This window comes from Strix aluco, chromosome 1 (genome assembly GCF_031877795.1).
Source record: "Strix aluco isolate bStrAlu1 chromosome 1, bStrAlu1.hap1, whole genome shotgun sequence".
NCBI classification, from domain to species: Eukaryota; Metazoa; Chordata; class Aves; order Strigiformes; family Strigidae; genus Strix; species Strix aluco.
Window position 1 is genome coordinate 156,443,488 of NC_133931.1, and position 14,064 is coordinate 156,457,551.

The 14,064-nt window shown below is 38.4% G+C and overlaps 1 protein-coding gene across 2 annotated transcripts in view; it reads left to right on the top strand.

The window, feature by feature from the left end:
• DCLK3 (doublecortin like kinase 3) overlaps nucleotides 1-13,297 on the top strand; it is a 30,741-nt gene extending 17,444 nt beyond the window's left edge. Inside the window, exons 3-5 of one of the 2 annotated variants that reach the window (XM_074841703.1) lie at nucleotides 5,824-5,956; nucleotides 6,888-7,055; nucleotides 7,910-13,297. In XM_074841703.1, coding sequence (XP_074697804.1) covers nucleotides 5,824-5,956; nucleotides 6,888-7,055; nucleotides 7,910-8,106 — 498 coding nt within the window. In that variant the 3' untranslated portion in view covers nucleotides 8,107-13,297. The remainder of the gene's footprint in view (nucleotides 1-5,823; nucleotides 5,957-6,887; nucleotides 7,056-7,909) is intronic. The other variant, XM_074841712.1, reaches the window with a different exon arrangement.
• Nucleotides 13,298-14,064: the final 767 nt, after the last annotated feature.

A 14,064-nucleotide genomic window follows, 5' to 3' on the forward strand; every position in this document is an offset into this window, starting at 1 on the left:
GAGATCAGTGTTACCCAAATGCTATGGGAAAGCAAATTGTACCTGTTCCATTTTCACCTTGCTGCTAATTGGCTGTGAACACCTGTATTAGATATCGTTTACATAAAGCATCCTGTTGAAAAGTTAAGTCTGTTCAACAAACCAAATGAGTTTGTAAGCTCTTGATAGTGTTGGATAGCTCATGTGCTATCTAATAAGCAACCCTATAAATACAGGCCATTTGAGCAAGATTCTGGCTTTTCTGACTTTTTAATGTGCTGAGTCTGCCTCCTCAGAGTGACTGGAGCAGTAGCAGCCGAGTAGGAAGGAGAGCTACCACTCCTCTTAACATCAGTCAGTGCTGAACAGTAACAAACAGGATTGAAGCAAATTTGGTGGGTCAGGGGCTGGGGGAAGCCTTCTGGAGAGGATGCATAGTGCTGGAAGTGCTGGCATCCTGCAAGGATGTCCTTGGTTGTGGGATACATCTTGCTTCACTTCAGATTCCTGCACAGTGGGTGTTTAAGTCTGATTTAGTCTCCTTAGACTTTGTACATAGAGGACAGAAATAGGTATGTACTTTTAGATGTTGACTTGTTTGTCCTACTTTGGGGTCTTCTTTTGGTCAGGTGAATCTTGTCCTTTCTTGTCAACAGTTTTTTTTCTCTAACCCTTTTCAGCAAATGGGAGATGGAAGAGAAAAGATCCTTGGTCTGTTTTACAAAGGAAATGCGTTTATTTACTGTAAACCTGCTTTGTGCGAGAATCTAACCCTGTTCCTAATGACTTTTGAATGTACTGGCTAATTTCCATCAGAGTTGACAGAGAAGCAGCAAACTGGGGAAAAAAATATTTCCATGTTTCACGAAAATAAGCAGCTGGGGAAAAAAGGAAAGCTGTTTCTGTCCTTACAGAGGAAAAGGTGGAAATACACTTTGATGTCTAGTGAATTTTAAAATTATTGACACAGGAGAGAGTAGGAAACCTGGTTTAATTATTAGTTCACCGCACAACTGTTCCTCTTATGGAACTGTCCTCTAGTTATAAGCTTCTGTAGCAGTTCACCATCATCCTTTTCTGTTTCCCCCTCCCTCTTTCACTACTGTGTGTGCCCACAGTGATCAGACTCCTTGCAGCATAGCTGTGAGGCAGAAGGGTGGTGACTTGCACTACAGAAACAAAATCTGTTTGACAGCTGGTGTGAAGACAGCTGCTCTGACTCCCTCCCATCTGCTAACAGAATCACCTCATTTAGGACTAGGTGTTCAGCAAGAAAACCTTTGCTACCAAGGATGAGCAATATGGTGTGTTTGGTCCCACAAAAGAAGTCAGTCACTTCTTTAATGCTACCAGCAGAATTTCCTGGCAAGGTTTTTAGCTAAGGGACTGTTTAATTCTACAGGTGCTGGCATTTCTTGACTTGTGAGAGAGAAATTAATTTCAAGGTGTAGTGGTGTTTTTCCAGGTTATAGCTGTAAAAGACACAAAGTCACCTCCTTGCCCTCTTTTAGGGGGAAGGAAGAGGGAGGGTTGTATTTCTGATTGTACACTTACCTCCTTGTATGCTTCCCAAACATACTAATAGGGTAATTATTTAGCATTCAGCTTCATAAATAATAGAAGTGTTATAGCTTCTTATGCATTTGAGCTTTTTTCCTTTTTTCCTGCCCTCTTTCTCTCTCAAGTTTTCATATATATGAGAACTTCAAGTATAGCCTTTCTGTCCTTTAACTTTGCTTTTGTGACACTATTTACATATACACAAAGCACTGTCAGAGGTTTTGGAGTGCATTTGAGCTAAAATCCTGTTTCACCAGTTAGTTGTCTAGAGCTTTCAGTATGATAAACCTACATAGGGAATTTTCTGTAAGATTTTTTCATAGAGATTCTTCTAGCTAGCAGCGAGGGTTGTCTGAAACTCAAACATGTAAGCAGTACTTTTTCTTTACCTCTATTTCTAACATACAAAATGTCCCATGGGGTAGCTTGCTTTCATGATGTCTATAAGAAAAATCTCTGCTACCATGTAGAGCATACAGAGAAATACTTATGCTATAAATCATCATCTTAAACACACTGATGGATTTCACAAGGTAGGTATGAATAGATACGAAAACAAACAAGAGCATGAACTACTGGGAGTCATCAACAGACAGGAGAAAAGGAAAAGATCAATTTATCCCTTCTTTGAAGATGAACTTGGCTTTGTATTTGTGTATTATAATCTTCTGGATGTATGGCTGGGATACCTAGAAATCTCCAGACAATATTCTAATATCCTGCTATGGCATCTGTATTTGAGAGAGTAGTGAGCAATTCTGGCTATCTTTAGTTGAAGACTGCTAGATACTGGCTTCCCTTGCAGTTGAACTACCAAAGTAGTTGTATGGCCTAAAATGTCTGTCTATAGAAAGTGTACTGAATACTGGTCTTCCTTATCTCAACTCTATAGGCAGGTAAGACAAGGCAACACTTTTAAATGGACTTTTGGAACCATTCTTTGTAGTCTTAAATGCAGAAACAGTAATAGCTGTCTCTTAGGTGTCACAGTAAGGTTAATATGTTAATTTAACGTTACCATTTTTGCTTTGTTCTCACCGTTTCACAGAGGACATACTGTAGATGTCAGAGGCTAGGTTTCTCTTGAACAGGTTATACATTTCTGTGATACTGCTGTGAGTAGTCTGGCCTCAGGAAGGAATAAAAGCAACCCGAGAAGCTTTTGTTTCTACAGTGAAGCATATTTGCATGCTCAGGGTGATACCAGGTGACGGAAGGTAGACTGGAGAGTACAAATTTGGCGATGCAGGGAATGCTCTCTGCCCAAGCTGACTGAGTTGTTCTGAGCATAGTGTTAGTGAAGATGCTGAGGTTTTTAGGCATGCTGACAGGTTACATGCTGTCTTTGAAATGACTGTCACAAAGCTGTCAAAATATACACATAGTGCATGCTGTTCCTACCTGTTCCGTTGTTAAGTAAAATGAAGACTCAGTGGTTTTGTCCTGGAAGAACAGATGGTGCAGTGTTGCCACCTTGTGCTGTGATGAGAGATTAGGAGTCTGGTGTCCTGATAAAAGCAAATGTACAACAGTGTATTTTACAAAGCAAGACGTTTCCTGCTGATTTGGGGATTGGGATTAAGACCAGTGTGTTCTCCACCCTCCCCACCCCCCTGCTGGTTTCTAAAAATTTATATAGACAGTTCAGTATTATTTGTCTTAGTACAGTAGCATGAAAAATATTAGTTGAAATTCCACATGACATAAATTTCTTATATGATTTTAGAAGCTCCTGCTCATATTTTCATAGTAGGTATAAAATTGAATATTTCAGTTGTGAGTTTTTGTAGCATTCTACCACTATTACTCCTATTGTTAGAATATAAATCCTGTGGATAGATGCAGCTCTAGAATGTAACTGTTGCCTTTGTAATTTATTTTTCAGTTTCGTCAGCTGTGTCCACAGTGCATCATGGCAAAAAACCATCATGAGGTTGACTAATGTAATAGAGAAAATAGCTAAGGCATTTCAGCTTTCTTCTGCAGAAGTTTTGACTGCATGGTTGTAGTAAACTTTATTTTCAGGTTCATACTAAAAATTTTTTTTTCTTAGGAAGACAGAAAAAAACCCAAAATGTATTACTTAATCAAAACTAGACAAGTGCTTATATTTTCTATAAAGAAGATAAAAATGGATTAGCAGGTTATAATGTATTATTTTGTAATGTAATTTTTTTCTTAAAAAAAATAAAATAACCAAAACCTTTTTGCTTAATCAAAATTGTGTGAGTGCTTATAGTTTCCATAAAGATGATAAACAGGGATTAGTCAGCTATAATGTGAGAGCAAATTTTGTCCCCTCTGTGCCCTTAGTTGTCTTGTAAGAGAGACCATCTTAAATTTGGCTTTCTCAAGCACTGTCTGATGGCAAAGTATGAGGTGTTAAAGATGGAGTATACCTGTCCCATTATACTCCAGTTTGTCCATTGAAAACTGGAGTCCAGATTTCCTTGGCATTCTTGTAGACATTTTAGCCACTGATGCGTTCCCCATAGTTCCAGAGACAGACCATTTTTCATCTAAAGCAAATTCATGACTTTTTTTACCTCTTAAAGAATATTTGAATATGAGTCACCAGTATTAAGAATACTACATTCTTCATGATTTAGCCTTTGAATATAGAATCATACACTAGTTTGGGTTGAAAAAGGATCTTTAAACATCATCTAGTCCAACCCCCCTTGAAATGAGCAGGAACATCTTCAACTAGATCAGGTTGCTCAGAGCCCTGTCTAACCTGGCCTTGAATGTTTCCAGGGATGGGGCATCTACCACCTCTCTGGGAAACCTGTTCCAGTGTTTCACAAGCCTCATCATAAAAAATTTCTTCCTTATATCTAGTCTGAATCTACCCTCCTTCAGTTTAAAACCATTACCCCTTGTCTTGTCGGTACAGGCCCTACTAAAAAGCCTGTCCCCATCTTTCTTATAAGCCCCTTTAAGTATTGAAAGGCTGCAGTTAAGGTCTCCCCAGAGCCTTCTCTTCTCCAGTCTGAACAACCTTAACTCTCTCAGCCTTTTCTCATAGAAGAGGTGTTCCATCCCTCTGATCATTTTTTGTGTTTCTCCTCTGGATCTGCTCCAACAGGCCCATGTCTTTCCTGAACTGAGGATCCCAGAGCTGGACACAGCACTGCAGGTGGGGTCTCATGAGAGCAGAGGGGCAGAATCGCCTCCTTTGACCTTCTGACCACACTTCTTTTTATGCAGCCTGGGATATGGTTGGCTTTCTGGGTTAGAAGTACACATTGTCAGGTCATATCCAATTTTTTGTCCACCAGTATCCCCAGGTCCCTCTCCTCAGGGCTGCTCTCAATCCCTTCATCCCCCAGTCTGTATTGATACTGGGGATTGCCCTGACCCATGTGCACAACCTTGCACTTGGCCTTGTTGAACCTCAGAAGGTTCACATGGGCCCACTTCTAGAGATTATCCAGGTCCCTTGGGATGACATCCCATAGCTCAGGTGTCTCAACTGCACCACTCAGCGTCGTGTTGTCTGCAAACTTGCTGAGGGTGCACTTGATCCCACTGTCTATGGCATTGACATATTTTGTTTCTTAAAATAATGTTTCCCGACAAATGCAGACCCATGCTTACAAAATTAGAATGGGAAGAAGTGATTTAATTAGTTGCCAGGTGGATGTAGGAGATGAGAACTGCTGAAAAGACCCATTTAGGAGGACATTCTGCATGGATCCATTTCTCTAACTCTTACTATGTTATGACTGTGACTCATTTATTTTCAGGGCAACAGGTAGAGTAGCAAAGTGATTTGCAAAGGAAGTAAAGCGGTTGGTTGGTTGGTTTGTTTTTGTTATTAGGCCAGTACGATGGAGATGTGCTTTTCAAGTAATGCTGTAAAGTCAGTAGTTTATCTGGGAATATTGCATTTAAGCATAAAGGCACCCACAGCATTCTTTGCTTTCCTAGGGGAAAAGAAGAGTTTACTTTGCCAAGAGGAAATAATATTTCATTGACTCTTGGTTATTTTTTTCTTCCTCCTTTTCATTTCTTGGAAAGTACAGTGTACCAGAGTTTGTACAACAAAGTTTTATTTTTCTGTTATTGCTTGTCCTCTTAAATATCTGCACTCTCTTAGTATATGTGGGGAAAAAACACTTTCTGAATACTGTTTATCAAAATACTGTTTCCATTTGATGTTGCTTTACTTGAAGGCACTATTATTAGAACTTTTTCCTGTTTATTATTAAATACTTCCTTTATGTTTTGCTCTCTTAAAATGCATCAGGACTAAACATATGTATTTTTCATTGAGTATAGGTTCAGCATAATGCAGATAAATCTACTACACTGAAGCTAGCAGATTTTGGCCTTGCAAAGCAGGTTACGAAACCCATATTTACTGTGTGTGGAACACCAACGTATGTTGCCCCTGAAATACTTGCTGAGAAGGGTGAGTGTATATATTTATAATTTGTCATAAATCATACAATTACCCTGAACTTTCTAATCATGGAAATATTCCAGAATGTTTCAACCTACTGATATGTCTTTGCAGGGTAGGAGGTTGGCTAGCAGTGTAATCTGTGAAAGGAAAGGAAACCTTTAAGCTTTTGACAAACACAAGCATGACATCCATCATGTCTGCATTATTAATGTCTATGGTAATAGAACACTGATTTCCAAGCAGACAAGCCATAAAATATCATAGATGGTAACTGTTAAAGTGGAGAAATGAGCAAAAGTTCATGTGACAACCTGAGGGTAGTCAGCCCCATTTCATGACTGTAACCCAAACAACTTTCCAAGGCCCCTAACAATGCAAAAACATTGTAAACATGTGTGTTAAACTTATATAACAAGCCAAAACAAGTTTTCCATCAGAAGAAATTTTAGAGATTTCATATCCAAAAAGATTCAGACCTGGAAAGGAGTCAGTTCTGTTGATGACTCAAGCAAAGCTATTTCTGGTTTTTGTTCTGTGGAGCTGGGTTGCACATCTCCAGTTATATCTAATTTCAATGGAAACTTGGCACTCTCTTAGTGCTTTTTTGAAGGGAATCTGAGGAGAACTATTTTAGAAATATATGCTGTGTTTTCTCAATTAGTCTCCAATTGACGCTGGCCTTGTGAGACAGTATTTGTGAAACATGTTGAAGAAGAGAGGCACTTTGTGAGAGCTGTAGTTATTAACAGGCAGAGCAGCTCGGCTTCGAAGTGTGGTGTACCAGCCACGTATTCTTCTGCTGACCTCAACTTTTTGAGAAACTGAGCAGAGCTTCTGTGTTTCTCGGAAAATAGAATGAAAAAACCCCAAACAGTTCCTTATCAGTTGTGAGTTTTCTTTCTAAAACAGGACTTTTGGTTTGTCTTTTCTTCCTTAGGCTATGGGCTTGAAGTAGATATGTGGGCAGCCGGTGTGATCCTTTACATTCTGCTCTGCGGTTTTCCCCCTTTTCGCAGTCAGGAACGTGATCAAGAAGAACTGTTTCAGATCATACAGCTGGGTCACTATGAATTCCTTTCCCCATACTGGGATAATATTTCTGCAGGTAAGATTCAGTATGTGTGGCAGATCTGAGAAGTGACAGACTTCTTCCCTGGAGTGGGAGGAACTCCATTTTGTTTGGGACAGTGAGCTCAATGAACTTACAGATATTTTTTTTTTTGTCTGATCCTGTGTTTTCTTTAAATGTGAATTTAGTCCTCTGGTAGCATCGATGGCTGTGAATCTGCATATTAGGTCCGATTGATTTAATTGGCTGCTTCCTTTCTGAGGGAAGAGCAAGGTTTTCTTTACCTTGCTTATATGAATTACCTCTGTAGAAAAAGGTACCAAAATAATCTCCAGGGTTATGTTAGATGGTAAAGATGTACGCAAAAATCTCAAAAGCTGAGAATGAAATCTTTGCTCTGCAGAACGCAGATGGGGTCTGCACCGGGTAGTTTTTTCCTTCTCACAGACTAGTACAGTGTCTTTTGTGCACTCTTCAAAATCAGAAATCCTAAAACCTCTCTCTCCTTATACAGTCTTTTAAAGAACATGCTCAACAACATTCTATGACTTCTATGCTCCTTGAGGCATGAGATACTCAATGCTAATTCCTGTGAATCTGCACACCTAGCCTGATGCCTTCAGCCTGCTTTCAAGATAAAATTCCCTTCGCTTTCTTCTCTCTTTCTGAATGGGAGAATGGTATCAGTAAAAGATATGCTTGGAGATTTAATATCTCCTATCACTAGTTCTAAATCCAGTTGTTAGAATATCTCCTGGGGATTGTCACAAAAGTCATTATGGTAAAACTAATAAGAAAAAAATAAGAAGGACATTTTGTGTAGGTATAACTGTTAGCAGCATCACGTCACTGTTCTTTTCCCCTCTCTCCTTTTCTTTCTTTTATAATAGCAGCAAAAGACCTCATAACCAGGCTGTTGATAGTGGATCCCCAGAAGCGCTACACAGCACGACAAGTACTTCAGCACCCTTGGATCAGAACAGCTGGAAAAACTAACAGCAGAAATTTGCAGAGAGAAGTGACAATAAATATTGAGCGTCATTTCCGGGCTCAGCGCCGAAAGGAAGTGGCTGATGAGGGCACATGAAATCTCTTCGAGCTCGTTTAGTCCTCTTTTTCTTGTTTAACAAAATTTATGTTTTCTTTTCCAAATGAATTGGTCCTTTAGTGTATAGCTGTTGCTGGCTATCGCCATGCCTTTTTTTTTGATTCTGAGATTCTGAAGGACAGAGATTAAATTCATATCCACTTCCCTCTGATGTTGCTTAGGAGTCTCTCTGTTGACAGCAGTGGGGACTAGATATTTCCTGGAGGGTATCTATTATTTTTCTTTAAATACTGATTTGGATTTTTACATTACAAAACATATATCTGTTTTAGATGACAAATGTTTGCTTCTGTGGCTGACACTAGTGATGACTCTTGTCTTGTTTTGTATGATATCTTCCAGGAGTTTTTTGTTTATAATGTTTTGTATTTATAATGTTTTCAAAATAGCTGTCTGCATACACATCCTGCACTAATTCTCTAAACTGTTTTTTCACCAATTCCTGCTACCAATGGAGAAGGTGAAAGAATAAAAAAAAGTAGATATATTCTTTAGCTGTAGGATATGTTAAGCAGCAAGATACTATTTATTAAGTTGTGAGGGAAGAAAAATTCTTATAGACTAAATCAGATATTTTATGATATCTCCCTTGGCAACATCTTTCATTTGATGTTTTCAGGGAGGGGGTAGTAGATGGTACAATGTTTCTGTTAAACTAGGGTGGTGCTGTGTAGTATGGTAGTTTCATTTGTTTATGAGAAGAAGTGGGAAAATATCATGGCTGATATCTTTTCAAGACTAATAATAACTTTCAAAGAGCTTTTCTTCCTACTCTGGGAAGTAGAAGTTAAGCAATTCTAAGGGAACATCAGTTCTTTTCCCAAAGGTGTATTTATGGAATGATAACTCAAGCTTTTTTTCATACTGATTTTTTCTTAGAAGCCATCCACATGCATCTGTGACTCTTCCATGCTGATGGAAAATAGAAAGCTGGGAGGCTGCTTTTGTGACTTCAGTTAACCCTTATCTTCAATTGCTTTTATACACTTTTGCAGTGTAGTTTAACAATTGTTTGGTTTTTTTCCCTGTTGCCTTCCCTGGGGACTCTTTCTCCTTGTTTCCATGAGAATGGGCAATGGGATGAAATTACATTAAAATTCAACTTGGGGAAAAACAACTTGTTTGCTATGAAAGGTCTCCCAGGGGAAGTGTCAGATGCTTCATTGCGTGTTTTTTTATAATTTGATTGGATGCAGTTTTAAAGAAATCCTGGGGGGGAAAAAATACAGTCCTGAGAAGGGCCATAACCTAGAACAACTTTTGAATCTCAGAATTTTTGGTTAACTAACCAAATCCAGAAAGCACTTGAGTTGTCTGTTTTATAATGCTTTGTTCATGAGTTCCATGTACTAGCAAATAATATTGATGTTAAAACATCAGTGGTATTAGCATTGAATTCATAGCTTGTAGAAATGAATGAGGGTATTTTAAATTGCAGAGCTACTGCTCTGCCTGTGTATTTCATAATGAGAAATGTCAGAAGCATTTCAGAATCAGTAGAACATTTTAATCACTATATGAACCAGAATATTATTTTTGGTGAGTGCTAGTATTTTGTGTGAACTTTCTGAATTACCAAAAAGTATGGAGTATTGTCATCATGTTTCTGTTTCAACTTGTGACTGTTTTGCTGCAAGAATGATGTATGAAAGTAGAGACAACTTGGCTTTTAAAGAAGAATTGCACTCTCAATTGAACTGGCTTATTTTTAATACATATTGGAATAAGACTTTCTGTGGAGTTCAAGAATTTGTGAAACAAACCAGTCAAATCTTTACTGTATGCCCAAGTAGTAGCTATATGATATGTCATACCTCTGCTTTAGAGGCCCTGAGTCAGGAAGACTTTCCCTTTTCCCTTTTTAAGTGCTTTCCTGAGTTAAGGCTATGTGTAACCTAATATTCTAAAAGCATTACGTGGTCTTTGAGTACTAGTAATAACTTCTCTGTTAATTTAAGTCTATTTTGGATAGGAAACTGTGGAAAAATAGCTTCTGACTTGCAATATTATATTTTGTAATTATTTTATTTTTAATATAGTCGTTTAGGAATAAAGTTTGAAGTGATAAAAAGAATATTTTATCAGCAATGAATCTGACAGTTTGGAGATTGTGCTACAAGTTGCCTTTTTCACATTTAAGAACCTGTCTACAGCCTTATTCATAGTGCAGAAGATAGAGAATTTGCTTGTAATGAATATAAATGTAATTTTTTTTCAAATATTTTGTTTTTCTCTCAAGTTCTCTGGGTCCCAGACAGACTAAACATGGCCTGTGCTGTGTACTGTCACCGCATTGCATCTGTAAGTACAGACACTGCTGTGGCAGCACTGAGGGACTGGTTTGTTGGTGTTGCTAATAGACATGTGGCATTATGCCCTCCTTCAGGTTGGAGGCTGTGAAAGCTTCCAGGTGCTTCTCAGGGTTTTTGCCTCTTTCTTTCTCTCTCCTATTTTAGATATTCCTTCTTTTCTCCCATTGCTTCCAGTGTTCTTGCTCTGCCTCCATGCTGCTCTAAGGGGTCCATGTCTCTAGTCCTTATGGTTTAAGTTGCTTGAAGCAATGAGAACACATACAATTCTGGAGAGCTCAGCCTCAAGCATTGATGCTGATGTTGAAAGTTAGTAAGATTAGAGAGGACTCGGACAAAAAAAATGGTGAAAATCCCTTATTGGTCTCAAAGATCTCCCCTCATCTCCTACTGTCTTTTCTCAATCTTTTTTCCTCCCACTGTATGATATTCCAATGCAAACCTGATCTTTATCCTCTAAGCAGTTTCTAATACATAAACCAAATTCATACTCTAGGGGTGAGGATTTTTGCTGTTCTTACTTCCTTTCCTGAGATTTTTCTAGTGATTACTGTCTCCTTGGGTTCTGGAGTCATCTTCCCCTTATGCTTGCATTTCTTGATTGGTTCCATTGTCTACAGGAGGTCTGAGGAAGCTGAAAGCTGTGGATGATTAAAGTCTCACAGAGAGCAGGTTCTTGCTGATTTGCTAGCAAGAAGAAATATCCCTCCCTGCCCTTCATTAAATCTTTGTGATTTAGACTCTCATATGGCCTTATATTCCACTGAAATTAAAACAAGTTATAGTGTTCCTAGCTCTTTAGATACTAACAATGAAGAAAGTCAGAATATACCACCAAGAAAAACACCCCCCACCCCCCCAAAGCTAAGTGCAAAGTGTGAAATTCATATTGCAGACCTCAATAGGAAAGATCTACTTACATTGGATTTGCTAGGTCTGAGGCAAGAGAAGGGAAGAACTTGTTTGTTTCCTGCAAGTTTTTGCAAATCAGCTGAGTAGGAATCCTTTCATGCCTCTTAAAGGTGTTGGTTGATTCCTATCTTACAACCAGAGATCCTGACCGGGTTCTAGTTATCCCAGGGTTATTTCATTAGTATCTGGTATTGACTATTCCAGATTTTTTCTCTCTTTAGAAATCAGAGACCCTGATTCTCTGTTATCTTTAACCATAAACTTGGCTATTCTCTAGCTGGTTACAGTTTTTAAGCACACTCTCAGATTTTCATGCCCTAACTGTAAGACTTCTCAGATTTTTGAGGCACCAAACATATAGAATTGGGTCATCAATATTTCATTTCCTAGTGACACACATGCCTCATAGTCAGAGCTGGATTTTTTTAATTTTATTTTATTACTGGGTCAGCACTTAAAATCACAGTCAAGACTTTCAACTACAGTAGTGACAGAAGTGGTCACTGTAGGATAGTTAGGGGTCTATGTAAGGATGTGCTTCTCCCAGAGATCAGCTGGAGTCCTACTGAGCATTTTGATCATCCATTTTGAGCATCCTTGAAAGCCAGTGCTATTAGCTTTGTGATTGTTAGGTGTTTCTGAACACTTAAGTCCAAGCTTTTAGTGACTGCCTGTGGCTGACAAACTAAGTAGGAACTCTCCAGTGGTACGCTTTCCACTGTCTAAGATGAAGTGGTCCCTGGATATCCCCCTCCTTTTGTCCACCAAGGTCAACTTCTTCACTTTCATGTATGCTATTACATTTCATTGATCCTAGACCTCACCTCCCTATTTTCTATCACCTATTATCTGCCTACTGTCATCTAACTTCTCTTCTCCCCTCAGATGACTCCCATTACTGAAAGATGATGAAATTTTCACATATTAATATGTATCTCTTTAGGAAATTCTGGCCTTAGAAATGGGAAATAGGAATGGGGCCAGTGCAAGAACTGAGCAAAAATGTTTGAAAGTATTTAGGCATCTGAAAGTATGCAAAAGATACTAGCATTTCACATTGCATAGTGCATATCTGCCTTAAAGTGAGCAGTGGGAATTTGGTCCGTGCTCGTATCTTTAGTCACCTAACATTTAAAAATGTGTGACCAAGAGACTTGTGATTGAAGCTTGGCAGTACAGCAGAGACTCTGTTTCCTCTGAGACACAGACACTTTAACTTCTTTTATTCAGGGACCCCTCTTCTTCATCTAAGATTATTTAGCTACTCTGTGGAATAGCTGAACTCAAACCCCATTAAATCTGCCATCTCTGTTCTGACTGGTATTATAGGTCGATTTGCCATCTCTCTGTTACTGCAATTTTTGTCTGTGGGGTGAAAAGAGGGATAGTGGGATGTTGTTTTCTGAGCTTGGGCCTTTTGGGTTATGGTCCTATTGTGAATGTGAAATTTTTGGAGTTGACTGCTTGCTTTTCTGCAAGTACCAGATTTGGGGTGATACTCAGTCTGCTTGAGGATATAGTAAATTTGCTTATAAACTGATCTTCCTAAAAACAAGCAAGTATCAATTTGAAATCTTTCTCCTACCATTTCTTCTGTCACCTAGATTTCTCTTAATTTAAGCAACATATGGAAAATGCTTTTTATGTTGCTGGGCATGCATTTTTCTGTGTTCTCTGAGTCCACCTGTACAATTCTCTACTGTTGACATTCTTGCTCCTAAAAGGAATATGGACACTTTAACTGGGCTGACAGTGTATATTGGCACTGTTTGTTTTACAATATGGTTTATTTGCAACTAGGCTGAAGGTGTAATTTTCTAAATTAAAATACATTCTAGACTTCTTGTTACTCCCCACCCACCTCCCCCTGCAATAAAGGTTAACTCTATAGTGGATGTTATATTTCAATATTCTTTCCAATAAATTGGGAAACAATTGTGTGGCCAAGTATTTTGAGATTTTTTTTTTTTCTTCTGACAGTTTCTCTATTTGGAAAATGATCGTTTTAAAAGGTTTGCAATTTCATTAAGTATTGTGTGCACCTTCATTTACACTTAGAAGGACCCATTCTAATGCTGCAATCCTTTGCTTACAGATGTGTTTTTCTTTGCTGCTATACGTAATCCCATCAAAACCAACACAATTCATTGCAAAACTGGAGCTGAGATTCAAACACCATTTTTGTTCCTGTACTGCATTAATCATGTCTACTATGATGTTAGAGTGATCATGACAAGCAGAGCTAGCTTCATGGAAGCTTAATGCACACAGAAGTGAATTCTCCCATCATTAATTCTTATTCTGTATAATTCAAGTTTGTTTAGAAAAAGACTTGCTTTGTTTGTGGAAACAGGCATTCTAGTTGAAGTTGAGTTGATTGCAAAAGTGGCTTTTTCAAAGGACACATTTTCTTAGTAGCTTGTGTATATTTCAGTTCTGTTATTAAAAATGGTATTTTCCTGCAGGCCTGCAGTATCAGCTGAAGCAGTGGAAATAAAAATGCATCTAATATTGATGGTGTTTTCGAAGGAGCTAGATTCTCTGGGTGTGAGCATATGTGATAAAGTGGCTGCCAGTGAGAATCAGTACAGGCTCTCATTTATTACATATTGGTACTTAGAGACTACAGCCTCCTCACTGCTCTTATTCTAAGTGTAGACTGTTAGGAATGAATGACTTTTATGATAATCACACATATTTATTGCACTACGTTTTA